Source organism: Lentinus tigrinus, assembly GCF_003813185.1.
Source record: "Lentinus tigrinus ALCF2SS1-7 unplaced genomic scaffold L226scaffold_47, whole genome shotgun sequence".
Classification (NCBI taxonomy): Eukaryota; Fungi; Basidiomycota; class Agaricomycetes; order Polyporales; family Polyporaceae; genus Lentinus; species Lentinus tigrinus.
In genome coordinates, this window is record NW_027137956.1 from 141006 (window position 1) to 161096 (window position 20091).

A 20091-nucleotide genomic window follows, 5' to 3' on the forward strand; every position below is an offset into this window, starting at 1 on the left:
GGCGTTGGTACTGGAAGGAGGCGGCGAGCTCCTGGTATTCTATAGTTGCTGGAGAGGGGCGCACAATACCGTCTGCGTGAGGCGTCGCGCTCCCTACATCCTGGGCGCATCCCGCGGCGCACATCCTCTGGATGCCTGAGCGTCTCTGCTTCCACCCTGTTCAGACACATGTCCTTTTGTTCTCGCTTCATTGCCTCGGCTCGAAATATCTCTATGATAAAGGGATATTACATGTTACTTGTCTTCCTGCATCAATCGGAAGACTTAGAGGCGACAAAGGCTTCACGCCATACGCATTCTGTCAGAATGCATGCAAGTGTCGACTTGGGTGCCACATACACTAGGGTACGCCGCAAATGTCTGAGGTACGTGAACCCATCTCTCTCACACGAGTCCCTGATCCCTTGTCCCATCACTCATCCGACGTTTTGGCCTCTGACATGTTCTCTTCCATAATATGAGGTGGCGAGGACATGGAAACTATGGCCGATATGCCAGTGAGCTCGAGTGCCCAACTACGCTTGCTGCGCCGCCACGCACATCGTGACTTGAAGTCTAGTTAACATCATCTCACTTCATGACAATCTACAAGTTGGACGCCGCACCTAGGTAGTACCTACTGCCATCCTGACTGACCTCTGTTCAGCACTGAGAGGGCAGAACCCGGCAGATGCGCATTTTCCCTGGGTAGCACTGGGTACATAAACACTGTAACAAACTTCGGATATGTGCAGTCAGCTTGATAGCTATACTACATCTGGAGCAGCATGTTGAGGCGGCATGTCACAACTATGATTTCAGATGCTGAGCTATTGGGAAGTATTCATGAGTGCTCAGGATATGTTGGTGCCTCTTCGATATCCCTTCAAGCCTGCAACTCCACTAACACTACCTATGAAGAGGTAGTATAAGAAGGTCTTAGATGTATCATTTCTCCTCACCTCAACACATCTGCCATATACTTCTCCCTGTACTACACACTTCAAATTCTTTCCACTGTTGTCTGATCTTCCTTTGATTTATCACCACACAAAGTCATCATGGCTACCACCAACAAGTGCCCTGTATGCAAAGCTGGTAAGCCCTTCTGCAGGAAACTTTAGACTAAGACATTTGGCATACAGATATAATTGATATATGTATACCAATAGGGTGTGATTGTAAAACCTGTACACAACCAGCATGCGATCATAAAATGAAACAGAAGGCACAGACCACTAACACCTCTGGTGGAACAACAACAACTCCTACTACCTCTACTAAAACTTCTTCCTCTAGTATCAGCAAAACTAGTGGTTCAAACTTGCAGCCTGGTTCTGCAGCGAGAACTTAATGTGTAACTGTTTTGACTATTTGTTTATGTACTTGTATTGTATTATCATGATTCATATGTGACCTGAATCTATTCTCTCGTAGCTAGTCAATATATACAGGAGTGTGGTATCAAATGACTCAATCAGTAAAAGCCCAAAAATCTTAGTGGACTTAGCTGTCTTAGCTGAAAAAAAGCGCCCCCCAAATCTCGCCTCCTGCACATATGGGCTGAAACTTGGTAAATCCATTCCCTAGCATGCAAGCACTTGATGTCTGTAATCCCATGGGGAATGGACAGGAAATGAGGGAGATAAAATTCAGATACTCTGTCACATCCCGTGCTCAAGTCCTTCATTCCCACCACTTCTCCGCCACAACTCTGACAGGACTACCTCTGAACTCTGCCCCCTTTTCCATTTATGACTTCATCACCCTCGTTTCTACTCATCATGCCTTACTCAGACATCTGCTTGGACTCCACTTGCTTCTGGACATTCACCCTGTCATCTGCCTGCATTATGACATTGTATCCATTACTTATATTCAATAGGGCTTGGATGTTTGCTTCCGTCTCATCACATCCACATTCTGCCTCCTGTCTCTACTCCTATCAGACTCCGACCAGACATTCAGATATTCATATATAAGACATACCTTACAGTCTAATAGTTCCTCAGTTCTGATATCTCGTTACTCGTCCTTTGACTATTCAGTTACTCAAAACTCAATCTATCTGGCTTACCCTGCAACCTCCGTCTGATTCTCCATCAGACCTCCACCTCTGTCTCACGACTTCTGTTCTCGTCTCTGGTCTTAACTTTCTGCTTGACTCTCTTACCCGTAGCTTGCTCTGGTATAAACTCCAGAGTAGTGATGTGCAGAGCCCGGCTCAGCTCCAAAGCCATGGCTACAGCTCAGCTTTGGGAGCTACGGCTTGTCGAAGTGGTGAGCCGGGCTCTCTAGGACAGCTTGGGCTCAGCTCAAGCTCAGCTCGGCCTGAGCTGGAGCCTGAGTACAGTGGGCGCTTGCGAGGTCGTGGCTTTGAGAAAGCAACATTGACGACTTCCGGGGGCCCCCACCAAGAGACGAGACAAATAAAGACTGCAGAAAAGGTTTGTGAGCTTGAATTATATAGTTTTTAGGCTGAGATTCATTCAAGAACTGACCATAATTGCCCCTCCCATCCATAGTGTCAGGCTCAAGCTCAAGAGCCCGGCTCAAGCTCACAGAAGTTGTGAGCTGAGCCGTCCTCAAAGCTCAGCCCAGCTCGGCCTGAAGAGGGCCGGCTTTGGGAGTCTAACGGCTTGGAGCCGGGCTTGGCACATCACTACTCTGGAGCCTCTTGTCGGACTTCCGCAAATTGAAAACATCAACACATCTTCGGGCATTGATGGGTATCGATGGTGGCTGGCTTTGACTGCACTGCACTCTCACTCTGAGGCTCTTACCAGTGGTGGACCTCGTCAGGCGCGAGAGGAACCTCTCCTGTGGTGGTGCCGGCGACGGACCTCAGTGTTCCTTCCTGCCTGCTAGCACAGCGTTACCTTAGGAGTCCCCAGGACACCTCTCACTCACTCTCTCTCTCCACGCCTTCGGTACTTCTCACCGGCGGTCATCACCGGAACTGGGGTTCGAGTACAACCAGAGGAAAACACACGGGGAGCCAGGAGGAACACATAACGGAAGGTAACCAGAAGCTGGAGGACGCTCATTGGTCAGTATGGCCCCAGTTCCTGTTCGTGGTCCGTGCATAGTTCCTGTCCAGAGGTCCCTTTTGTATCCGTAGCATAGCAGGAAGTAGGGCTCCTCACGAGTTACCCGCAGATACACCCGTATCCGTTACCCGCAGGTAAGCAAACTTTGGCCACTAAACCCGCAACCGTACGGGTATGTTCCCACGGATAACCCATATCCGTGGGTTTCTTACCCGCGGATTACAGGTACCTACGAGTGAAAGAGCTCGACGAGTACTCGCTGGTACTCACACGGGTATTCATGAATGCAAAGCAAAATTGTCATTGAAGCACATCAGTGTAAGTCCATAAAGTCGGTACTAGACCACAGAAAGAGTGGCAAATATGTATGTACAATATGATTTCGTCAATATGTACAGTCTTCTTGAATGCGTGCGGAGTCCTCAACATCATCAGCAACGTGGATATGGACAATACGAAGCGGGGGGATACTTGGGTGGAGAGCAGAACATGAGGATGATGTGACAGAGGGTCAGGGACATGGCAAGGTAATATGGTAAGACACGAAGGAGGAGGCTTGTGTGGCTGGGTGCGGACGAGCTTGAAGGGACTCCAGCACTTTGTGTACATGGGATAGAGGTAGTAGACTCGGAGACGGGTGGGGACGTAGTTAGGCGCAGGTGCCATCATGATGTCCAAAGGACCGAACGTGAGCATGGCATCCGAAGGAGCAATAGGTACAAAGAAAGGTGATCGGACGTGAACGGAGGAATGATTGTTGCGCGAACGCGCTCAAGCGGAGGGAGGTATGGCTGGCTGCACATGATGAGGATGGCTGGCTGCGTATGACGAGGATGGCTGGCTGCATATGACGAGGATGGCTGGCTGCATATGACGAGGATGGCTGGCTGCATATGACAAGGTTGACAGAGCGAAAGTCGTCTCCTCTCCTCGAAATCGAAGAGGTGCTCGAAGACGACCCATCAGGCCCTGTGCTACATTCCTGGAACCATTCGCATCTGACTCCCTTCCCTCCACCTGGGAAGACACCTTCTCCATGATGTCCGGTCCTATTCAGATCTCGTCTCCCCCTCCTGCTCGGCCTGCAGAAGTGTCTGACAGTGAAGAGCAGTTCAGACGCACAATGGAGCGTGTAGACGCCTTCGGTCTGCGAGGGAGACGTGTGCGCCTGACAGTCGACGGTCCATGCGGATACGTTGGCAGACGGTGCCATCCGGACACAAGCGAGCGATGAGGAAAACCTGGTGGCGTTGGTGCATGCTGAGACGAGATGAGGGGAAGGTGGTATTTAAGGGTCAATGAGAGGCGGCATGTCGTCGTCGTCGTCAATATCTACATAGTCTTCTTGAATGCGTGCGGAGTCCTCAACATCATCGGCGACGTGGATATGGACAATACGAAGCGGGGGGATACTTGGGTGGAGAGCAGGAAAGAAAAGACGATGACCATCAGGGAAAGAGATAGTACAAATATGGAGGTTTTGATCGTGAAGAGACGTCCAGGTGTCAGATGCAGCTGAACTCATCGCGCGTTCAACACTGGAGGAGCTTGGGTGGTGATGGGTGGATGCGAGATCCTATGAACATGTATCAGTAATAGCTCGATGATAGTGTGAAGTGTACGTACATAGATACACTCTAGTATGCCACAGATGAGTGATGCCTGGGCTGAAGTCGACAGGATTGATCGGAATGCGGGGATAGCCAGGCACTCCTCTGTAACGAGGCGGGCGATGTGTTGGTGGTCGAGGATGGGTCCCTGGCAGCGGAGTAGACGGATGAGTTGGTCGATCAGAATGCGTAGGGATCTTGTGGGAAGGGGAGGTGTGGGAGGTGGGGTAGAGGCATCCGGGTGTGATGCGGGCATCTTGGCTATGCTCGAGACGGGAGAAGGGGAGGAGTGAACGGTGACTTACCGGTGTCACCAAATGAGGCCTGTATGCATGCCCTGCCCACTCTGCCCGCTATTCCACAATACCCACAGCTCCTCCCACTCGCCTGCATCCCGCTTCTGTTGTATATTGCTGGGGCCTCGATCAGCTGCATAGAGTGTCACTGTAAGTATTGGCAAGACTGAAGAACGACATGTAGCATACCTCTTGGGGGAAAACGGTGAACAAAAAGCCTTAGCGAAATTGTCGGTTACTCGAGCCAAGGCGTGTCAGAGTGCTGAACGGCTCGGATACGTGCGGAGTCCGCGGGGCCCGGGTGTTTCGTGGTGGACAGATGGATGGGATATTGGCAGTGATATTGGCAGTGGTCGGTATAGAAATGTGCGGGAGAAGTCGAGAGCATGAGCAAAGCGGATGGAAGAGGTGGAGGAAGAGTGGTTACATATACATAGCTGCTAGCAAGAGGGAGAGAGCACCTGCCACGTCTGCACGGGCGACAGCTGTGCGCGATCGAGATCGACAAACCAAACATCCCTCCTCGTCGCTCAGGCTACGTGCCGTAGCTCTATTCTACTGTTCGCTCTCTGGCTTGTTTCACGATGGCAGATAAATACAATGTCTTTATTCCTAGCCTGCTCTCCCCCCCCCAAGTCACGCTCTCGAGCTGTGCTTGAACGACATTCCACTGTACTTCATCCACCGTTGTGACTCTGCTGCCTATGGCCCCTCGGAAGCACTCGAAGAGGAAAAGGGCTGTCCGACTGCCCTCACCTGAGCCTGGTGAGGGGGTAGGTACCTCTGAAACCACGACTTCTGAAGCAAGTCATCCACCGAAACGGGCCCGTACTTTTGAAGAACGGTGGAAGGTGGATGAGCGATCGCCCAAGGAGGTTCTTGGTATGTTGCTGGCTTATGTTTCATCGTCGCTTGATCTTATGCACATCCACAGAGGCGCAGATGGATTCATGGCGATCGGATGTGTATGCACACTTCCAAATGCCCCCCGAGATCATCACGGAGGATGGGATCATCAAATACCGTTTCTATTGTCGCAAGTGAGTATTCTTGATACATTGTCCTCATCTTCATGCCAACAAGATCCCCAGGCACCCCTCGGAGTTCGTCACTCGTGCGCCCACGGACTCCTCGACTAGTAACCTCAACACACATGTAGATATTTGTGATCCAGCACCGGCCTCGGGCCAAGGCTCTATCACCCAGTACGCCAGCGGTTCGACATATAACAAGGCCCGCTTCCGCTACCTCACCACAGTCTGGGTGACGACCTGTTACCGTCCTTTCTCAATCATCGAAGATCCACCACTGCAAGCAATGTTCAAGATGCTTTACGCCAAAGTGGAGACCCCGTCCGACTCGACGGTCTCCCGCGACGTCAAGGAGACCTTCACCATATCAAAGGCTGCTGTAGCGGCGTTCCTGCAGCGCCAGGCTTCCGTCATCCATATTGCCTTCGATGGATGGACGTCACCCAATGTTATCTCATTCCTCGGAGTTGTCGTCGTGTTCGAAACGTCCAGGGAGATACGCTCGTTTATCCTGGACTTCATCCGGTAAGTCGCTCTTGAATCTTCCCTCAAATAACTGACTGACATGTTCTGCAGTCTTCGTAAGGGTCACAGCGGCAGATATCTTGCTGAGAAGATGCACGAATGTCTCGATTCATTCGGCATCTCGGATAAGGTAGGGACCTTCATCTCCCTTCGCTTTGCTTTGCACTAACCACATGAACTTCACATAGATATACGGACAAACGGCTGACAACGCATCAAACAATGACACCATGGTGAAGGCTCTCGGACGCCGTTTGAACGGCCGGTGCAGACCGCACACGCGTGTGCGTTGCTTCTGCCATGTTCTCAACCTATGCGTCAAGGTGTGTGGTCTTTTTCTTCGTTCCCCGTTCCCCACGATCGCTCGCATTTCAGCGTTCCCCCTCGTCCTTGGACCTCGTGCGACCCATGTCCTTCCTGGAGAAGACGTCCCTCGTCCCACCCGATCCTCCGCCAGACTCCGGAGCGCGCAGTTCCGCTTACTGCTCCTGCATACCTTCTCGCATTGACGTCAAACAATCTTCAGCTTCCACATCTCCTGTAAGCTAACGTCTATTTAGGCTATATTGCAGCCATTCACGAAGAAGCAGTCTACCAGCCCTGGAGACACCGGAGACGACGGCTCTACAAGCTCTTATGATGAGGACACCGACACCCATGACGCTGAAGAGCTGGGGGACAACGAGTTGGACAGCCAAGATGCGGACGAAGATGACGAGTTGGATCCCGACGCTGCGGCCAGCGATGCCGCGGTGATTGACGAGATCATCGCAATGAACGAGGACCCAGTAGCGCTTACTGACGACGACCGCCTCTTTGCCCAAAAGACGCTGATGAAGGTATGCTCGCACGACTGCTGTGTACTTATATACTTACACAGCACCCTCTCACAGATCCATGCCCTCACGAAAAAAGTATTCCACAGTCCCGTCCTCCGCGAAGCCCTGGAAGAGCTGTGCCGGGAGCACTCTCTTCCAGTCCGTGCAGTTGTACGTTCCGTCCCGACAAGATGGAACAGTGTCGCTATGACGAGCCGGCACGCCCTCGAGCTCCAGCCCGCACTCGATGATCTTGTCTCCAAGGCTGCCCACAACAGGTCACGAGGCCCTCGTCTCCTCCGTTTCAAGCTCTCGGGCGACGAGTGGGATACTCTCAAACAACTCGAACACATCCTCGCCGTAAGTGTTCTCAGGTTGTCTACTGCTAAATCACTTACCTACAGTCGTCTTAGTATTTTCTCAAGGCCACCGAACACATGTCCGCACGCGGCTGGCCTCTGATCCATGAAGTCATCCCCGTGATCGACTTCTTGGAAGGCATGCTGACCGAGGCCATAGCGGACACGAAACTCAAGCCCGCTGTTCGCGTCGCAGCATCTCTCGGCCATGCGATCCTCAACAAGTATTACAAAAAGACAGACGACTCAATTTTGTACCGATGCGCAATCTGTATGTGATCCATGTGGTCATGCTGCTGACACTCGATTAGCTCACCTTGTCTTTCCAGTACTACACCCGCGGTACAAAACTGCGTATCTAAAGAAGCAATGCTGGCCTCAGAGCTGGATCGACACCGCAATTGCCTTGCTCCGTGAGGAGTGGCAGCGATACAAGCCTGTACCGACATCCACGCCAGTCTCCGGGGCACCTGCGAAGGTATGTGTAATTGTTTTCCGCACTGACAACCGTATCATGATTGGCTGATGAACGTCATATTACAGAAAGGTCTCTTCGCAGCGCTAGAGGAGGACTTCTCCTCAGGCGGCCTTGATGCACTCGAGGAGTACCTGATCTCCCCACCCATAAGCAGTGTGGATGACCCCATCAGACACTGGAAGTCACTGGAGACTGATCGCTACCCCCTCGCGTGCATGGCCCTGGACATACTCTCCGTTCCTGGTATGTTACTGCTTGTGTGCTCTGTTTTTGTGATGGGTGTGCTGATGCTGTCTTGCAGCTACATCTGTGGATGCCGAGAGAGCGTTCTCACGTGGGGGTCTCACTGTGTCCAAGTTGCGCCGCAGCTTGTCAGATGAGTCTACGCGTGCGGCGACTGTCCTCAGCTCGTGGATGAAGATCCCGGGTCTCGTGCCTGAGGCCGAGATTGTTCAGACATTTGCGAACAAGGCATCTCGTGCTCCACCGGCAGCCACTGCCGAGGGGACTAATCATGCTCCAATTATATTAGATTAGTTACGTCTTGTCTCCGCCCATAATCAAATGTGTTCTGGCTGTTCCTCGATGTCCGGGTACCCGCGGTTTTACCCGCTGTACTGCTTGATCCATACCCACATCCGCAGAATACCCGTGGAAAATGAATACCCATATCCGTGGATGTCTAACCCACGGGTACTGAAACGAGTGGCTCCGTGAATACCCGCAGGTATGTGGCACTCGTGAAGAGCCCTATAACCGGGTAGAAAATGAGATGGGATGAGGGCAGCGAGGAGGTGTAGTAGTAAGCGCTGATCGAAATGCGACCGTCTCACCGACCGTCTCACCGACCGTCTCACCGACCGTCTCACCGATTGTCTCACCTTTCTGCCGCACTTTGACAGCTCAGACTCATAGATCTCTTATACACACCATGTATAGATGAGCTCTCGCATAGCCAAGATATATATATTTTTGTGTCGACAATGTAGGATCCCGCTGGCATTGAGGCCGGTGTGTGCGTACCAAAATCTACATAGCGTCCTGCGACCGTCTCAGTCTGTCCGCTGAGATGCTGAGACGCTGAGACTTGCTTTCTCACTTCCACTGCGAACTCGCTCCTCACTTCTACTACGAAACCGCTTAGTACTCCCAAGTCATTGCGCCAAGTCGCACATGTCTGCGCTTCCTCCGGAAGATGTCGAGCGCAGAAAGGCCCTACGACGGGAGTGGAATCGACGCTACCGGGAGAAATTGAAGAGAGGTGATCGAAACGAGAGCACTCAGACCGTGATATCTGCCACTAGGTGAGCTCAGTAGCATTCTCATGCTGTAGCCTCCAGTATTGCTCATCATATTTGACCGCGATCTAGCTTGACACCCGGCCGAAATGGCGTGCATGGTGAGCGTCCAGGCATATCGCGTGCGCAGTCAAGTACTCATACACTGTACGTTTCCCCTCTTATCGCCCGCATTATGTACGACTCACGAGTTGGTCTACTCCAATACTTCTGCAGACCTCCCCGGCCTCCACCTATACCAAATGGACCGACACCCCACGTCGAACTCTCGAAAGAGCTCGATAAGTTGAATCAGATGCTCCGGTTGTGGGACTTCCACACCGAGTCCCACCTCGCATACCGGAAACGAGTGGGGGAGGAACTTCAAGAGGCTACCTTGCGGGGTGAGGTCGAGGAGTGGGTTGCTCAAAAGGAAAGATGGATCGACGAGGGCGACCACATTCTGCAGGCGCTGTGATGCACCCTCGGGGGTTCTGAGTTGCTATTCACGCTACCTGAAGATGTCATACAAGAGCAGTTTAACATACTGAGTGAGGTCGCATATGAATTACAATACCAACTAGCTACAGTCGAAGTATTCCTGGATTCGATTCTTCCGGACGCGTAGGAATGAGAAGAGTACTTAGTTTTGAACTCTACTGCTTGACCGCCGTCAGGTCACCCCAGGGCGCATTGTTCAGGTGACGAACATTGATTCTATATCTACAGAGCTTGGCGTGGGGATAGAGGTAATCGTATGTATAGTCTGGATCACGGCGTTCGAACTCCAGCAGCAGCGTGTGGTGGAGGACGCAGAGCGGTTTTGGCAAGACATACAAGCTGGCTGCGCCAACGCTGAGAGCAGCGACGCAGAGCTCACACTGGTCCTCGCTCTTGACGTCCTGAACGCAACGGACAGCAGCGGTCTTCTTGGGGACGACCGCGTTGAGATGTGTGTGTGCTTCACAATTCCGTAGGGAACATCCATCTCGAGGAAGAGGGCAGGAAGGAAGACGACGAGCTCGATGGGGTCGACATCGTGAGCGGTGACGACGAGAGACACTTTCAGATTGTCAGCCGCTTTGTATTCCTCGGAGTTCATGTGCCAGTGCGTATGCGAAGAGTCGGGGAAGGGCGTGAGGGTGGGTGTTCAAGCTGGCTACGCCGACGCTGAGAGCAGCGACGCAGAGCTCACGCTGGTCCTCGCTCTTGACATCCTGAACGCAACGGACAGCAGCGGTTTTCTTGGGGACGACCGCGCTGAGATGTGTGCTTCACAACTCCGTAGGGAACGTCCATCTCGAGGAAGAGGGCAGGAAGGAAGACGACGAGCTCGATGGAGTCGACATCGTGAGCGATGACGACGAGAGACGGTTTCTTAGCTTGAACGAGGGCAACGGTATGGTTGAGAGCGTACTTGATGACCGCTGTTATTGGTCAGCATTTGGATCGACGACAGCTGGTGCGGCGGGAGACTCACCTCGGGCTGGATAGGGACGTCGATACCCACAGGCTGTGTGATCGGAGATGGATCGAGCGGTCGGGAGTCCGGTTTTGGCATGCAATGAGGGGCTGACGTTCAGCACAGGGGCTCAGGAGAGATCAGATGCGTCCACGTCCATCGGAAATGCACGTGGCAGAGTTGTCCACGCCGTCCTTCACAGAGGGCTCTTGCCAGAAAATGGAGACTCGGGCTCAGTGGCGTGTTGGCAGACGCAACTTCAACGTAGGCGTAGGATTCGGAACTGAACCATTGGTCGCAGGGGGAGTGACAGGTTTGGGGGCGTGAGCTGAAGCCTTCTTGCTATTACTGGCCTTGGGTGGTTGAGGCGCGAGTATCGATAGGTCTGTGTCCATTTGATCAGGGTCAGGCTTGATAGTCAGCTCTGCACCCCCGGCAGCTCTGCATGCTTGAGCAGATACGTACAGCAGTGGCGTGATTACGGTGATGGGCATGACGAATGCGTGTGAAGCCTCATCCCATATACGAGCCTGGAAACGCGAGACGAGTGTGCTACGCCATGGCCGAGCTGCGTTCTGAAAGGTGCAAGGTTATGAGAAGAGCAACTTTGGGTACTACTGCATGATGTGTGCCTACTTGTAATAGATAGTGGTCGGGGTTGAGGGTAGAGGGATAACGGTGGATGATCGAGATGTCGCGGGGGCGGGCGGATGCAATTTCTGGTCTGGGTGCCTTGTAATACAATATACCCGCAGCTTGCGCCGCCCCGGGATTTTTGCCGTTGATGATTCACCTGCATATCCAGCGATTCATCTGAGCTCCCTGCGCTTTCCACACTGTCTCTGCTGAACAAAACGTCTTACCTGCACTATGGCTACGCGTGGCTGAACGTCTGAGGCCGAACGCACATGGTTTGAAGATCTGTGGAATGCATACGATGAGTCGCGGGCAAACAACCAATCGACTACCTGGATATCGGGGACGCAACTCAACTATTTCAACAAGTTCTACCCAGAGGTCAAGATTCTCGCCGATGCCGACTTGTCGAGGATCTTCATCACAGGGCTCAAGGCGGATGCGAACGGTGATTTTCCTAAGGTCTCTGTGGCGCAGCGCATGAAGGTTAGTTGAATACATGGCGTTCACAGATCAGTCTCAGAGACTTACCTGCAGGTACAGCAAATATACTGGTGGTTCAAAAATCGCAACAGTGGGAAGGAGCTGAAGGGGAAGGGAAAGGTGAAGAAAGACGGCGGTATCGACCTCAGCAGTGCACCAAAGAAAGCGGTCAAAAGGCATGCGTACCAAGCATATATTGATATCTGCGGGGAGCGCATCCTACCCATCATCAAGGAGAAGTTTGACAAGTACTTGAAGAACGTTCCGGAGGGAGAGAAGCCAGACGATTGGGTGAAGTTCATGGGTGAGCGTGCGAAGGAGATGCTGGCCGAAGAACCGCAGGATGTACAGAAGAAGGTGGAGGATGCCCGGGTGAAGGTTCCCAAGGAGAATGGGTTGGAGATATTCACGAATGCCGCACATGGCGTAACCGCGCAACAACAGGAGAACCGTGCATTGATTATACAAGAGTGAGTCCTACGGTCTGCCTGCAAGAATTATGTGTGTACTTACTTCTCTGGGGCCCTCCTAGGCGTATCGACAACTTGCTACAAAAGATTGAAGATGTGGCGAAGAACATCAAGGCACAGAGTGGGTTTGAGGTGCAAATCAACACCGGAGGGCCACGGGCGGACACTGGAGAGATGGTATCGTTTTTGTGCGTATCATGAGCTTCGCTACCTGAGGCACGATGGCGTCAAAGCGACTAACCACGATGATCACACACCAGTTATCATACCGGGAACACGGCCAACCTCGGTCTCACTCTGCCTGAGGCATGCACGAAATGGCCGGCATACAAGGAGGATTTTAATCAGTTCGTGGTAAATTGCTACGGTAAGCGGTACAGTTCAATGACCATGGGTCCTGACGATGCGACCATCATCTTTTCAGCCCCTGAGACCGTGAGGAACCTGCATGAGGCTTACCTTCGTGCAACCACCAACAGCGGCGACGCCGCGTCCACATCAACTCCGGAACCTCCCCTTCCTCCCAATCCCTGGCCCTCTTTCACTGTGCAACTCGCACCTCCTCCTCCTCCTCCTCCTCCATCCGATCCCTCTCCGTCTGTGATTCTTGCGGCTCCTGCAAGCTCCGAGGGGTCGTCGAGGGATCAGTCGCCAGAGATGGATTTCGAGCAGCAGCGTCTCGCGAATATCAAGAAGAACAAAGAATTTCTTGCCGTGCAGGGTCTGGGAGAGGCAGCGAACGTGTTGCGCACGCCCGCAAAGACGCCTCGGGCTCGTGGGACAAAGAAGACTTTGGTTGCTCCCACTCCCACGTCTGTCACCACGCGGATGTGCTCTCGGGCTGCTGCTGCTGCCGTCGCCATCACTGCCGCCCCCGCTGGACCAGCTCCTCCCCCCGATGTCGATACCACAGAAATGGCCGCACAGCCAACGCAGACGCCTCCGAGTACCGAGGAGGCAATCAAGACCGTCTCCGCTCCCGCACAGGAGGCTGAGGAGCGCTCGCAGGAGAAGACCGATGCACAAGAATCTGCAGCGAAATCCGATGACCCGTCGTCAGCAACAACAGCCTCCGAGAACCCGTCAGCAACCACGTCCAAGGAGACCTCGCCCACTCAGACTGCCACAACGCCAGCGGACAGCCTTGCCGCATCTTCGAGCCTGCTCAACTCGGACAACGCAGAGTGTCACCATCGTCTGAACGATGACTTTGCCTCGTCTCGTCGTGGTCCCACTGACCTTGTAGCCCCCATTGCGTCTCCTAGCTCGACTGAAAACATCATGACTGCTAGCAGTATCTCTGCGACATCCCTGTCCTCATCCACTGTCCCCGCTGTGCTGCCGCCGTCAGTATCTGTCCCGACTCACGAGCCTTCCAATGCAGCGCTTTCCATCCTCGACCCCGATGCACCGGAGTGGGTTCTCAACGCGATGGAGTACTTCGAGTACCATCTCGAGGCTGGAGGAGATAGATGGCGGCAGCTGCTGGACGCATGGCAGAGGTTTGAGATTCATATGGGCTATCCGGAGGGACGGGTGAGTGTATTCCGATTCATGGCACAATGCGACTGACGAACAGCATCAATATGCAGAAGAAGCAGTTTCACCTCCCTCCTGCTTTGCGTCCCGATGAATACTCGCAGTGGATGAAGGAGGGCCGCGATTATGAGAAGCTCCCAGAGCTGAATAATCACGTCGCCTTCGCATTGCAGTGGCGGACCTGGTGGGCGTCGCTGCAGCCCGCTAGTCGACGTGTGGATGGTTCGCACACAGCGCTTCTGCGTGTTGTGCCCTCCGAGATGTCTGAGTGGGATGTGTTGTGGCGCGGAGGCCCCAGCGGCCTCTTTCTTGTCGTCATGGGCCTTGTATGGTGGCTCTATGCTGCATATGAGGAGGACAGCTCTCTCACTGACATTCACGATGCGATTGATGACGTTTTCTGGGTAGTTACGACTATGATGAATATGCACAACGGCAAGCATCCTGCTGCAGAGGAGGAGTCTAACAGCGGTAGGGGGAAGCGGCGTCATGTTGAATAAATAATTTGTTACTTGTTTCTAATTCAAATTACTACTTCTCATAGTATTGAACTTACACGCCCTAGACCTGCTGGTACAAGCTGCAGGCTGTACGACCCGAATCGAGTAGCTCACGCTCGACTACAAGCTGAGCTACAAGGTCTAGCCTGCACGACCCGAATCAGGTAGCTCACGCTCGACTACAAGCCGAGCTACAAGCTGCAGACTGTACGACCCGAATCGGGTAGCTGACCCTCGATTACAAGCCGAGCTACAAGGTGCAGGTTGTACGACCCAAATCGGGTAGCTCACGCTCGACTACAAGCGGAACTACAAGCTGCAGGCTGTACGACCCGAATCGGGTAGCTCACGCTCGATTACAAGCTGAGCTACAAGATCCAGGATCTTGGTACCCAGATTGATGTCTATCAGATCTGTACGATTTAGATCGGAGTCTTACGGCTATTACAAAGCTTCTACAAAGCCCTTCCAGGCTGTATTACAAAATCGACTACAAGGTGTCTACCTCTCCTTAGTTGGGTACTACAATTGTAGTACAAGCACTGCCTTATACTACAAGGCTGGGCTACTACAATGGCCCTCCTTGTAGCTCTAGCTTGTAGTAGAAATCCCCCACGTTTTGCACAACAGAATTGACACTTTGTGGGCCATTGTATTACAAGGCTGGATACCACAGGTGCCGTACTACAAGTTACAGTACATCGAGAAGAAATGGGGAGGGATACATGAGTATGAGGAGGATCTTGCCAATGGGAATCTGAACGCGGTGAACTGGCAGGAATTCGCGTCCAGTATCGTGGAGAAGATAGTACGTCCTCGGTGTACGATCTGATCAGCGTCTACTGACACATGTATCTCTAGCTTGCTGAGTACTGGCCAAAGCGCTTCCGTCTGTCCACAGATGTGAAGTCGAAGGCCAGAGAGCAAGCGCGAGTGCAACCGCAGCCAGTACAGGAGGCAGCAGCTGATGACAGTGACGACGATGATTACGACCGCGAGCGTGCACGCCGCCTTCTCGGCAATGATTCCTCCGATGGCTGGCGTGCTAAAATGCGGAAGTACTCAGAAGACCTGTCCCCGGAAGTCGACAAGGACACTGATCTCATTAAGTACTGGCAGGTATGGGTCTCGCACTAAAGTCTGGTTAGATGGATGCACTGACACGTATTTGACAGGCTCATATGTCGATCTACCCTACACATGCTCGGCTCGTTATGGACATCCTTCCGGTCGCTGCAGCATCCACCGGTGTGGAGTCACTCTTCTCACGCACAAAGCAAGTCAATACCGACAGACGTTCTACACTCGACCCCGACATCTTCGAGCAGATAGAGTGCCTTAACTGGTATTGGAAGCCACACATTGTCAACTACGCACGGCAGAATGAGCGGGAGGCTGAGGAGGAACTGTTGACTGTTCTGGCAGAGTTTGGGTTCTATGAGAAGCAGGAAGAGCTGTTGGCCCTAGTTGAGGAGTAGTATGTATGTTGCACTGTTCATATTTCTTGTGCAGATATGCTGGTTCAACCGGTCGATAACTGGTCTTAACCGGTCATGACCGAGCACCCGGTCATAACCGGTCATAACCAGAACCTGACTGCTAGTTCAGTCAGGTCCCACAAGGTGGGGCATGTGAGGCCAGTTCTCGGAACTTTCGACCGGTCATGTCCGGTCACTGGTCCGGTTCTCTTTCTGAAGGGCAAAAAACCGGACCCGACCTGACCCTGCAGCACTAATGTGAACAGTGTCCGGCTGCCACGCAAACAGCACATGCTGTAATGGGCTGCGGGCAAAGTGCCAGGCTGTTTGGGCTTCAGACTGGTGATCACAGGCCAAAAAAGACAAGCGATTTGAAAGGGCACTAGAGTATATCCAAGTGAAGCTACAGCTAGAATTGTGTCATGAGATCTCGAGAAATGAGCTCAGAGGGAAGAAGACAAGAGTGAAGAGTGGGTAAGCACCCACGTTTCAGACACTCAGATTAATCGGAAATTACTGATGGTCATCAACGGTACATGTGGCATACGGTTAGAACTACTTCGAAGCCTTGGTATACGTAGCCCTCAGCTCCGTCAGCTTTGCGTCAATAGAGTCCAAACCCGAACACCAAACAAACTCTTCCCCTTGAACAATATCTATCGGGTTAGGGTACGCCGCTTGCACAGAAGACCAAGCGTGCTCGACGGCAAAGATGAGCTCCTCGGATACTAGCTCGAGTCCTTCTGGCGTCGAGCATAGAGCGATGAGCGGGTCTATAACGTCCGTAATGAGGTAGTTTGACGCGATATGAGGGAACGTCATAGCACATATACCATCCGCCGAGATCGTGACACAGCCCTTGTGTAGCCCCTGCCACTCCAAGTTGCGCAACCATCGGACAAGGTAAGAGAGCCTCCCGCGGCCCCATTCCAGCAGTTCCTCTGTTTGCGAGGGGGTGAGTTGAGATTGTGCAGAGACCACATGGCGGACGCCATGCAGGAGAGCGAATATGGCCGTGGTGTGAAATTGCAGTTCTTCGAATCCTCGAGAGTGGTCCCACGATACCAGAACACTCTCGGCCATCATTCTGACTGTGGTGCCCGTAGTCAGTATTTACTGCAATGTGAGGTCGCCGTGGCATTGGAGGCAACGCACCGTGACACAATGTATCATAGGTATGGTGAGCCTTTTGTTGGTCGTAGAAACGGCTCAGCACCACATAAGCGGAGCCATAGATGGTCTTGTAGGTCAAGCTCTCGACTGCGAGCTGGCAGAGAGTCTTGAACGCGAACTCGACAAACCGTTCGGTCGGCTCCCTTCCCAAGGTGTAGTATCGGAAGATCTTGGCGATGTCGTCCACCCATGCTTTGGTACCCTTATCGGGCCTCGCAAGTATGTGTCGTAGGCCGTAGCATGATATACGTGGTAGAGTCGTAGGATCGTCCAGCAGTCGCTGTTGTATCCCCCGGTCGCCCCACTCGCCCTCCATGAAGTTGCAGATGTCGACGAAACACCTTGTCACCTCGTGAGGGGGCAGGTCGCTGAATACCACAGGCATGTCCGATACGAACTTCGTATCGATCGTCGTGGAGTATGCAGTGGTGAGTATGGCACGGTCGATAGCGCCGAGCTGATTGTGGATATCGTTCTGGTCTCGCCCGCGCCAAGTGGACAGGTAGCGGCGATTGTAGGCGAACTGGTGAAGGAAGCTAACCTTGGGGCTACCGCATCTGAGTCTCAAGGCAGCGTACCACCTGTCGAGTACTTTACAGATACGTCGAATGTTCTCCATGGTCGTATTGCGTATATGTCTGAGGATAACGTAAATCGCAAGGGAAGCCGGAGAACGGTAAGAGCAGTCGCTCCTGAAGACGGGCAATATGGTGACGGTGAGGAAGAAAGTGAAGAGGATCCCGACCAACAAAGACGCAACTGTGGCGACGGCGGCGTGCAAGGTCCAAAGGAGAAGGACGAGACCGCCAAGGAAGAGGATAGAAGCGAGTTGTAGCATGATCGGAAGAACGACGACAATGGTACCGACACGCCATTGCAACAGTCCGTTCAGCCGGTGTTGTCGAAGCCGTGCACTCTCCCGCGAATTTCCCCCGACGGTTGCCTCATATATCCATTGCTTAACGAATAGCGCCAACAGCGCGGATCCGAGACTGAAGACGAGGCTGGAGAACCATAGGGCATTGAGCCATATCGCAGACGAGGGAGCGCGAAAAGGCGCATGGGTAGCACTGGCCGACTGGTCCACTTGGGTGACGTTCACGAACGGAGGGGAGATCGTGAAGCTGTTCAGTTGCGTGGAAATCTGCTTGAGCACGGCGACGGTCACATCCGTGGGATCAGGTTGTAGGAGCTTGTAGGACTCCACGATGAATGCGGTCATCACAGCTGAGGAAACGCCAGCCTATGCATGATCGATGTGAGGACCGATCCTCACCTGCAGTCGGACGTATTGTGGTACTCACGTAGACGAGGAGCGTGTCCATCTCTTCCTTCCATCGGACGAGAAGCCGATCATAGTACGCTTTGACCGCGTCGGAGGCCTCCGTCCATACCCTCTCCTTTTCTTCACTGGTGAACTCCTGCGACAGCTCCTGGAGAATCTCCTGAAGACACGGTTGTCAGTATGGATGTACCACGAATCAAAATAGTTCATGGGGGATGACACTGCGCGCAACGCTCACGGTTGCGCCACAACCGAGCGCGATTGCTCATCAGTGATCGGTCAAGTCTGCGGTCTGTGCGATACGAGATGCTCCATACTGTCTACAGCCGACGCCACCAGTACAGAACCGATCCCACCGCATGCTTCGGGCTATCAAACTCATCGCGTACTCACATCTGCAGTAGGAAACCTCCAGGCAGTATCATCCGGTAGTGCCCCCTTTGTTTGCGGCTCCGAGTTCATCTAGTGTCGGCCATCGATCATTAGGACCGACTTGGTCTCTGCACAAAGCATGATTGACTCACATCTCTGTCCGAGCCATGATCAGGTGTAATATTCTCTCCAAGAGCGTTCGTGTCACCGACTGTTGCTGAGTGAACGGAGGTAGCCATCTCTCGTTGCCTGCTGTATGTAGTGTCAAGAGGGAACGGTGAGGCTGTTCGCACTCAACGTGCTTAGGTTTAGCCGCCATCTTAGCTTTTCGTACTCCGCCCAGACTCCGCTGCAGTGGTATCGGAGCCCCGATTGATATCCCATGTCGGAGAAGGTGGCTTGGAGTCCCCGACGTCTCTGTACTTGCTGCCTCATTATCTCATGCTCCTACTGCATAGCAGACTTCAGATATCCACGCACTGCGAACTGCCCCATGATTCATACCCTCCGTTTCCGCCTTTACTCAAATAATCGCGCGGCGAGCAGAAAATGGCCACGATGCACAAGCGTCCAATGTCAGGTCACGGACAGGCTGGCAGAATGGATATCAACAACCTCGCCTAGGGGGCTCCTCACTGTACTTTCTCAACTCGCGTCAAATCTCCACTGAATGATCCATTCAATTTCGTATGCCACACATGGTACGCAATCTCCAGTCTTCTGTGCAAACATCGTCTCCGACAGATGGCGTATTCCCGCCCCGTCCGGTGCCGCCTACTGTTTCTCGACATCAACGTCAGCACTGGCTCATTGGCTCGATTGATGTCTCTTCGCTCCTAGTGGTCACATTCAATGAGGTTGGTCTCGCTATCTCTCACCATGGCCATTGACGTTCCCTGATCGTTCCTGCACAGTAGTCTCGGTCCCATGTCCCCCATGGCGCACAGGACTTACAACATGGAGTAACCCCTGCTCCTAAGGTTCGCTTTTCCCAGGCCGCGCTCCCTGCGTGTCGCTGGGTAGCTGTTTGTCCGCCCAAACATACGACCCCGCACCTTGTTGGGACCGACGCGGTGGCGGACATCAGCGACGAGCCCGATGCCCACTTGCGGACTGCGCTTCCAAAGTCTACTTCCTCACACTCGAGATCGTCTGCATGGTCAACGCGCTTCCTCTCCATCCGGCGATGTTGCCCGAGATGTCGGTCATGACGCTGCCCGCGATGCCTCCGAATGGGTCTCCAAGAGGTCCTGATACCCGCTGCCGTGGT

At 53.1% G+C, this 20091-nt stretch overlaps 6 protein-coding genes across 6 annotated transcripts; 3 read left to right on the top strand and 3 right to left on the bottom strand.

Annotated features, from left to right (window-relative positions):
* Positions 1-4317: 4317 nt before the first annotated feature.
* Positions 4318-4895, bottom strand: L226DRAFT_575618 (uncharacterized protein; the record flags this gene model as incomplete). Its single annotated transcript, XM_067685225.1, has 2 exons — positions 4318-4605; positions 4656-4895. The coding sequence occupies 2 exons, from the start codon at positions 4893-4895 to the stop codon at positions 4318-4320; spliced, it is 528 nt and encodes a 175-aa protein (XP_067530033.1).
* Positions 4896-7999: 3104 nt separating this feature from the next.
* L226DRAFT_431647 (uncharacterized protein) lies at positions 8000-8394 on the top strand (the record flags this gene model as incomplete). Its single annotated transcript, XM_067674707.1, has 2 exons — positions 8000-8146; positions 8212-8394. Coding segments are annotated over 2 exons (330 nt in total), but the record flags the coding sequence as incomplete, so codon positions are not given.
* A 925-nt stretch (positions 8395-9319) lies between these two features.
* On the top strand, positions 9320-9901 carry L226DRAFT_575620 (uncharacterized protein; the record flags this gene model as incomplete). Its single annotated transcript, XM_067685226.1, has 3 exons — positions 9320-9450; positions 9517-9591; positions 9661-9901. The coding sequence occupies 3 exons, from the start codon at positions 9320-9322 to the stop codon at positions 9899-9901; spliced, it is 447 nt and encodes a 148-aa protein (XP_067530035.1).
* Positions 9902-10677: 776 nt separating this feature from the next.
* L226DRAFT_423026 (uncharacterized protein) lies at positions 10678-10845 on the bottom strand (the record flags this gene model as incomplete). The annotated part of the gene is made up of 1 exon (XM_067674598.1): positions 10678-10845. A coding segment is annotated over one exon (168 nt), but the record flags the coding sequence as incomplete, so codon positions are not given.
* A 3039-nt stretch (positions 10846-13884) lies between these two features.
* Positions 13885-14429, top strand: L226DRAFT_444049 (uncharacterized protein; the record flags this gene model as incomplete). The annotated part of the gene is made up of 2 exons (XM_067674859.1): positions 13885-14010; positions 14073-14429. Coding segments are annotated over 2 exons (483 nt in total), but the record flags the coding sequence as incomplete, so codon positions are not given.
* Positions 14430-16928: 2499 nt separating this feature from the next.
* On the bottom strand, positions 16929-19093 carry L226DRAFT_275255 (uncharacterized protein). The gene is made up of 5 exons (XM_067673508.1): positions 18974-19093; positions 18843-18911; positions 18469-18609; positions 17147-18407; positions 16929-17078 (listed from the first exon to the last, which is right to left on the bottom strand). Exons 1-5 carry the CDS (start codon positions 19058-19060, stop codon positions 17074-17076), a joined length of 1563 nt encoding a protein of 520 aa, XP_067530038.1. The 5' UTR covers positions 19061-19093; the 3' UTR covers positions 16929-17073.
* Between the last annotated feature and the right edge of the window lie 998 nt (positions 19094-20091).